Genomic DNA, 9155 nt, shown 5'->3' with positions numbered 1-9155 from the left:
TGAATACAATATATGCACATAAAAAAAAAAAAAACCTAATACATAACAATGATATCAAACATGACATATGAGCCACAATAACCGGTTCATGAAATATTTAACTGAGAAAATGTCATCAAAACTGTCGTTTAGTGTTGATTATGTATAAGAAATTACCCCCATAACTAAATCCTACACAGTTCTATTTGTTATAATAAGATAACTGCCTGACAAGAAAATTATTAAATGTAGTTTAATTTCTTTCTTAAACGGGATTGAATGATTAGTTTCTCCAGATCTATGTATGGAAATTAAACCCACGCTCGAGGACAATTTAGAATTGTTATACTGTTATAGTTGTAGGTTATTCTATATAATATTCCATAAAAAAAATTGTATTATGAAGAGTTATTAATATTAGTTAAGTTAAGCTTCGATCGTTGCTTTATTAGTTATATGCTCTGTAAAGTGGAAAGGTCAAGTGACGTATTTATCATGACCGGTATCGAACGGTTCAATCCTTCTGATGTCAAAAGTGTCGTAACTTTATATGTCCTGATATAAGACCAAACTTTGTCGTTCACCTGTAACATTCCACGGGATCAACTGACTATCATGTAAGGTCATTATGTTCCTTATCATTATATCGCAGTAGTATTTGTCATGGTGAACTTTCTTACATTATATTGCTTTGGTATGTATTCCGATGTTGATTAATGTATGCAGTATATGTAAAGGTTATCGTTCATTTAAAAGATACAGGGAAATCATTCTTGGTTTCAATATCGACAGATTTTTTTAACTGTTAGTTGTATTACAATTGTTAGAAATTCATGAAATACTCTGGACACACAATTTAGATAAACGTTGACACAATGTAATATCAGTTAAAGTTGTCACCTGCCGCTGGAGATATATGCTGGAATATAAAACACTTGTTCGTATCTATATAATAAGGGTCTGACCGAATACGAAAAATCGACGTGGCATCCTTAAGTAAGATAACCTGTACATAAGGCAACATACTCGGTGCTTATGTTATATTTAATGATATCAGTTGTCCGATATCATGACAAACATTATAAACGAAACTGACAAGTAGAAAAAGGAAAGCCATTGGACGTCGTTAGTAGGTTAGTAAGATAAGAAAATTACACATGAAATAATGTAAATGATTGCATGATAACATTTTATATCGGTAAACAAAATTAAATTAATGAATTAAGGAGTTCCCACGTGTGCACATCTCTTCTATATGTAAAATTTTTTACAAAAAGAACTATAAAGAATTTGAAAACCACCAAATTCCTATTTCAAATAATTCAAACAACTTACTAAAACCGGCCCTTATTTGAGACGAATAAGCAGTTTCAAAAATGAATGTTAACACTTGGAAAGTTCCGAAATATAATCAATGTTAAATATGTACAAATTTCAAGAACATTGACATGATTTGGATTTTTATAATAATTTTGGTATGCATGTTTTGTCGAGCTTTTTGTTTTGTCATTTTAATTGATTTTTCTTTTTTGTTTTTTGAGAGAGACAGAGAATCATTATAAACTAAGGTTTGAACGTCCTCAGACAAATTTGACCTTAAATGGGTTTGGCTATTTTTCAGTCTTTTCTTTAAAATATAGCTTTTTCACTGTTGAACTTCTTATACATTCGAGACCTTCAAATATTTGGCTTTCAGAGTTCCTGGTGAAGGTAAATACGGAACAGAGCTTCTGACGCATAAAATTGATAACGTGTTGTTATCCTATTATTCGTTTCTGTGTGTTGCATTGTCGTTTGTTTTTCTGTTGTTGCCTTTTAGTGTATGTGTTGTTTCATTGTTTTCTTCTTATATTTTATTTGATGTGTTTTCTTCAGTTTTAGTTTGTAACCCAAATTTGTTTTCTCTCAATCGGTTTATGACTTTCGAACAATGGTATACTCATGATACTACTGTTGTCTTAATTTTTTTACATTTTTAACTTTTTTCAATCAGATGCAACTTTTTTTTATCGTTAATGATGTTTTTCAGATCGATAAACAGTTTCTTCTAATATACACAAATTGCCAACATCTTCAAATTTTAGTGACAAATCTTTTATGGAAAATAAATAATTGTCAGAAAAACACGAAGAAAAACATTATCTAGACTATAGGATATTCAATTCCAGAAAGAGTAAATCAGTCGTTGATACTTTATCCACTGAATTTAATTGATAAAGTGCTAAGGTTAAATTTGTCTGAACGTTTTTGAATTTCATTTTATTTGATTCTTATATATATATATATATATATATATATATAAGAAAAACATGTCTTCTCAATACAGAAAACAATACAATACTTAACTTTTACACGACATTGGCCTTGAAGTCAAAACTTTCGAGTCAGTTATGTGTACTTATACTTCCAAATCGACCAATCAAAAATCTGAATTACATGTTTCAAGCATGAATTTTGTGCTCCGAGCACTGAATAAAGTTTTATGACTTCAATCCCAGGTTTTCAATCATATTTAACCCATTTACAACGACTGACAATCATACCAACTATTTACAAAATTAAATTTGTATTGTAACAGTCTCTGAATCGATATTAGATTTATGATGAATTGGTGATACCAAATAAGCACTCTTTTAAAAATAATAATTTCAGTTTTTGGATTGGCATTTGTGGCCTCAGCTGAATGCCAGCTCGGATGGATACATTATTTGAACAAGTGTTACTACTTTAGCGCTGATACCAGAAACTGGGGAGCAGCATCGGTAAATCATTATATTCATCATATAATTTTTGCGTTGAGTACCATCAGTCAAACTTGGTATGATTAAAATGAAATTTTGATACATTTTGATTCTTCCTTTAAATATGTAATGGTGCATTCAAGTTTGTGTTGTACAATACTATATATTTTACGTTTTAAAATGAGAGCCGTTGTGTAGTGCATCATACTACAAACACAAAGATTTCTGTTTCGATCCCCGTTCAAGAGAAAAACTTTCTGGGACTGAATGTTCGGCTCCACCTTGACACCATTTGTATTGTGAAATGATGATGGTCCGTTTGAAGGGGACGATAAATGGCTGACCCATGATAAGAGAGAGCAATATATCTTGCACGTAAAAGACACCCTTGCAGATTTCGAAAAAGAGCAGGCTAATGCCGCTATATGGCAGCACTCGCAACTGCGAAAATAAAAGGATTTGATATAACTTGTAATCAATTGTGTCCCAATCCACTATAGATAAATATATCCAAACTAAAAATCCGAAATAAATTGAAATAACATACCAAAAATTGTTTGCATGACGTACTTCGCATATAAGATTTTAAAACAATAGTATTTATCACAGCTAACGATCCATATATTTTCAATGATATGAACATTGGTACATATATTTGTATTTATTTTACAGGCCTCGTGTAGAGCTCACACTGCTGAATTGGTTGTCATCCAATCCGAATCTAAAAATAGATTTCTTGCTGCCGAAATAAGTAAATTAAAAGGCAAGGCATATTAAAGATATCAAAAATATCAATAAAGTCTATGTATTAGTGACCACTTGCAAACTATTCCCGCAAAATTTAAATACCACAATTGAACATCCAAAACAATTTAGATTTTTTTGTCAAAAAGGGAAACTATTACTGATAAACCATATTTTTTTAAATGTTTTAAACAGTGTTCCAGATAGTATTTCAAAAGGGCAGGGTTTTATGTGTTATGGTAATACTGGACGATTGGTTAATTATATCAGGTACAATGCTTGTTGCCAAAATAAATATTGCTACTTATGACTAAACAAAACCAGTCATTAGTAGTGCAAAATAAATCCCGAACGTTAAAATGTGAACGATAGATAACATGATATGATATTATGCGACATTATCATTCAATAAGAGATCTGTGAATGAAAATTAGTCTCAGATGGTCAATTTGATCTTTTTATCATTTGAAAAGTCTTATAAAATAAATAGATAAGTCATGTTTAGTAAATTCTGGAGTATGTCCGCCCTCCCCCCCTTCCCCCCGAAATAAAACCTGTTATTTTTATTCTTTTCTTGAAATGTTCACAAAATATGAAATAAAAGCACAAAAATGTTATAAATTACATTTTATACGGCGCACCAGCTAAATTTTCTAGATTTATCTTTATACGACCAAATATATGCAATGTCGATATGATCAACCGATATTATAAAAGTATGCTATTTTGAAGGAAACTTTTGGTTGGATGGAACTGACGAATTTGCGGAGGGTAATTGGGAATGGGCATCGATAGCACAGCTATTTGATTACTCAAACTGGCATCCTGGCGAACCAAACAATTCACAGCGCGGTGAAGATTGCCTAATGACTAATGAAGCTTACAACGGCAACTGGAACGATGCATTTTGTAACCAGACTTACAAATATATTTGTGAAAGAAGGTAATATGAGCAAATTATTCGTCACGACTCAACCGATTCCTTATCTCCATCCGAAGCAAAATCACCCGAGGTTTGCCGATTGATGTATTAAGCAACAACAAAAAAAGTAAAGATCGAATGTTATGTGTAGTTTTTAACTATCATAATGTTTTTGGATCAGGGAATTAAAAGTTAAGACTTATCAACAATATAACATGCATTATACAAAATGTGCTAAAACTGATGTAAAGCCATCAATATCACTTCTTTAAAAACTTTTTCATTATGTTCTAGTATTCAATATACAAAAGTTATTTTGTTTTTTAAACTTGGTACCATCAGCAATTATGACATATAAGTTTAAGAATACTAATGTGACCGCAAGGTCGGGTATTTTCTATTACTGTATAGCAATATAATTGTCCCCACAGAACGTTCCCAAAAGTTAGCGTTGTTCAATACATCTTCAAATATTCATGATGTCCTCAACGACAAAATCTTAGTTTAAACCAATTTTTACTTTCAAATATTATATTGCAATACAAGAAAAGGGTTATTGCATGAATATTGTGGAATATTGTCCTCGTAGAACACATATTGCACTCGCAAGCTCGTCCAATATAAAATTCTACTCGGGACAATATTCCCAAATCCTCATAAAATTACCCTATACTATAATCAATACTTTTGATATTATTACATGTATTATTAATATATTATTATAATCATTGTTGTTATCATTTGGAGCATAATAATTCTTATTAGCTCGAGTATAATTATTATTTTTTTTAATTGTTATTATAATTATTATTATTATTATTATTATTACTATTATTATTATTATTATTATCATTATTATTATTATTATTATTATTATTATTATTATTATTATTATTATTATTATTATTATTATTATCATTATTATAATTATTATTATTACTATTATTATTATTATTATTATTATTATTATTATTATTATTATTATTTTTATTATTTTTTTTTATTATTATTATTATTATTATGATTATTATTTTATTTTATTTTATTTTTATTTTTATTTCTTCCATGTACCCTCTGTATATGTTTACGGAAAATAACTAAAATGTCTCATTATTTCAAACACTTAAGAATACTTTTATTGTGTTTCAGCATCGAGTTGCCCATAGTTGGGTAGTGTGCATGTTTGCGTTGGTTACCATGAACAATACATTGCAAGATTTATTGTACATTTGAGAGTAAATTAAAGGCTAATTCATTTAATTTTGTAACTAAGGATTATCTTGTCCCATGAATAGATTACCTTAACCGTATTTGGCACAATTTTTTGGAATTTTGGATCCTCAATGCTTTTCAACTTTGTACTTATTTGGCTTGTTAACTATTAGGAGCGTCACTGATGAGTCTTATGTAGACGAAACGCGCGTCTGGCGTACTAAATTATAATCCTGGTACTTTTTATAACTATTTGTATAATGGGTATTTCTATATTTGTTGAAGTTTGTTTTTGTTGCTCTTCAATGTTCCTTTGTTGTTCCTTTGTTGTTGCTTTGTTTTCCTATGATAGTTGATGGATTTCTGTCGGCTAGTTTGTAAGGCGGATTTGTTTTTTCGTGATCGAGTTATCACTTCTGGTAGTACGTCACACAGGTTTTCTACGAAAAAGGTTCGACACAAAAAAATCCCTGATATTTAACAGTTGTAGGAAATTAATCCTGCGTGTATTGCAGTAAAAATTTATGAGACTTAAACATACATCTTTGGTGTTTTAAAGACCCATGATTAATATACGGGGTAATATGGATATTTTGTAAACTTGAGATTACATGGTTACTAAAGACGGTACAGAGCAAAAAAAAAGGTGAAATTTGATTTGTTAACTTCCATTGATAATCATTATCTTATAAAAAATATGCGATGAAATTTAATGTGAAATGTCGTATTTGTACATTTAGTACTGTACATGATAAAACTTTACTCAAGTTATTTTTTCTTCACTTATAAAGATACATTCTGCACATTTAACAAAAACTAATAAGGTGGATGCTGGTATAATGGCTACAGTTCGTACTAAAACAGAAGATATGATTGCTAATCAGAAAGATGCCAATAAGTTAGGGATTTTTTTAGAAGATTAAGAAATTGTTTATTAGGAAGTTGTGACAGGTTGTATTTTTTTGTAAGAGTAAAACCACTGTTTATGACGTCAAAATGCATAAATGTAATGCTTTACTTGAGTATGTTACTGCTGGGAAATAGAAAGTTGGCCATTGGAAATTTGATATAATTACGTTTCCTACAGATTTTAGATTGAGACTCATGCTAAACAATACGTTTGGGGCTATCCAGATGAACAAATCACTGGACACGTAATCGGAATGAATCAAGATTATTTGGTCTGGCATTTTCGTTTGAATTAAAACATTAAATTTACCATGACCAAAAAGAAAAAATTCCATATTGCTTTTTATGAATCATTTCGTATATCCTTTTATGCAGATCTTAATAAGTAAAAGTTTTATGACCACTTAAACATATAATTGGACAAAACTCACAAGTTGTATTAAAATTTATAAAACATGCTTACCAAAATATCACAGAAGATTGTAACAGATGAACAACTTGTATATTTTTTTATTATAGTTTATTTATATGTTTTGGAGTTTATGACGTCCATATTCACTGAACCAGTACATATTTATATTTAAGGGTCAGTTGAAGCCCACCTACCATCCGTGCAAGGGCTGTATAGCCAGTCAAGGTCGTTAAAAACTTCCATCGTTAGTGCCTCCGGGTGCGTTATTTCCTCGCTGTGTAAAAGGCCAATTGGTGTTTTTTTCTGCTCTCTGGTCGGGTTGTTGTCTCTTTGAATTTCTTAAATACATGCAATATTTATTATCAATTTTACCTTTAAAACTATATATTAGCTGCGTCGGATAGAAATCCACATTATACAAGTGCACGTATACATAAACATGCATAAGACTCTGACTAATTTTGGAAAATTCAAATTAAAGAAATTAAAGATGAATGTTGATCACTTTTATAGGATTTTTTTATCAACTCAATTTTCAAACAATTACAGTTGCATAGCGATGTATTTCAACCTGAAATATAGGTTAACAGATTGATATTCATTTGCATAAGGTCGATTCTACTTCATGTATATAAATGAACCTCATCTATATATTTTTGTAATTTTCTTGTAGTGCAGGTACACACAGGCAATGACCGCATTTATAATTGCCTTTAGTTTTGTCTTTCGAAACAATTTTCAATGGTCAGTTGCCTTAATGCTACACAACTAGACATATTCTTTTAGACAATCTAAGTACACTGTTATAATGGAATATACATAACGTACTGATCACAATGATATCATTACGCTGTTAAGAAAGCATATAATCATACATGTTGCAGAGTGAGTATAGCTATTATCGTGTTATATGGAACGCCGGAACTGTCTTATAGTGTAAATATCTAATGTGTTTTGTCGCTTTGCCTTTACGTCCTATCATTTCTTCTTTATGTTATGTACATATGTCCTTATATCCTGACACTGCATCTCTGTGTTATGTCAAATGAATGAATTATGTGGTCACACAATTGTATGATATGTCGTTGCTAAACTTTGTTGTGTGCAATAGGCATTACATTATGCTGTAACTTCTATATATTTTGTGAATACCTCCACACTTTATGATCAACCACCTTTACATTCTTTCATATTTTCTCTATGTTGTATCTATTCTTCCTTTAAGTAAATCTGGTTATAATTGCGTCCTGTCAAAATCATGCTAAATGTTCTAAACTTTTTTTTCATCTGTATTCTATAACAGACAACAACGTTTGATGGCGTTCCTAAAATTTTCGAAGTGTTGACTTGAGTTTTAGATCTTAGATCCATTGATTCAAAAGTTTCCTTGTAAAAAGTAAAATCACAAAAATACTGAACTTAGAGGAAGATCAATTGGGAAAGTCCATAATCACATGGCAAAATCAAATAACAAAACGCATCAAAAACGAATGGACAAGTACAGGCATTTTCAAATGTAGAAAATGGTGGATTAAACCTGGTTCTATAGCGCTAACCCTCTCACTTTAATGACAGTCTCATCAATTTCCGATATTTTTACATTGATGCGAAAGCAGCGAGTAACTGAGAGTACTCTTTACCTGTTTGCTCTTGTTGTGCTATTACACAACCGTTCCTGGTTTGGAAGTTTGAGCACTTTAAGCAAAATTTTAAAACATGCAATGGTTAAATAAAAAAAAGATTTTTCGAAAACAAATACTGAATTCTTTAATTTGTCATCAATTTATGATCAACAGATAATTCTTTGTGTTTGTTAAAAAAATGAAAAGAAAAAATTAATGTATTTTACCAAACTTAAAAAACATAATAAAGCTGTATGTTTCTTCATATTTCATCAATCGTAAATAAGTATGCACTCTTATAGCATAACCGTTTCCTATACGTAAGAAATATTTTTTCTTTCATGTCAGTTTAAATGTTTGTATTATTGAATGATTGACGACCACAAAAAATAACTGCCTCAGGTCAATACAGCAAGCCTCGGACCTATAACAAGGCCAATACAGCAAGCCTTGGACCTATAACAAGGCCAATACAGCAAGCCTCGGACCTATAACAAGGTCAATACAGCAAACCTCGGACCTATAACAAGACCAATACAGCAAGCCTCGGACCTATAACAAGGCCAATACAGCAAGTCTCGGACCTATAACAAGACCAATACAGCAAGCCTCAG

At 30.6% G+C, this 9155-nt stretch overlaps 1 protein-coding gene across 1 annotated transcript; it reads left to right on the top strand.

Moving 5' to 3' along the window:
• Window positions 1–571: 571 nt before the first annotated feature.
• On the top strand, window positions 572–5646 carry LOC139497300 (perlucin-like protein). The gene is made up of 5 exons (XM_071285491.1): window positions 572–673; window positions 2632–2741; window positions 3393–3483; window positions 4197–4407; window positions 5536–5646. The coding sequence occupies exons 1-5, from the start codon at window positions 643–645 to the stop codon at window positions 5558–5560; spliced, it is 468 nt and encodes a 155-aa protein (XP_071141592.1). The 5' UTR covers window positions 572–642; the 3' UTR covers window positions 5561–5646.
• Window positions 5647–9155: the final 3509 nt, after the last annotated feature.

Source organism: Mytilus edulis, chromosome 12 (genome assembly GCF_963676685.1).
Source record: "Mytilus edulis chromosome 12, xbMytEdul2.2, whole genome shotgun sequence".
Classification (NCBI taxonomy): Eukaryota; Metazoa; Mollusca; class Bivalvia; order Mytilida; family Mytilidae; genus Mytilus; species Mytilus edulis.
This window is presented reverse-complemented; position numbering and strand designations above follow the sequence as displayed.

Bases quoted from the DNA above. Each gene is read 5' to 3' on its own strand.
- LOC139497300 (XM_071285491.1), top strand. From the start codon at position 643: ATGGTGAACTTTCTTACATTATATTGCTTTG. The intron at 674-2,631 runs GTATGTATTCCG...TAATAATTTCAG, and splicing joins TCTTACATTATATTGCTTTG to TTTTTGGATTGGCATTTGTG. The intron at 3,484-4,196 runs GCAAGGCATATT...GCTATTTTGAAG, and splicing joins CGAAATAAGTAAATTAAAAG to GAAACTTTTGGTTGGATGGA.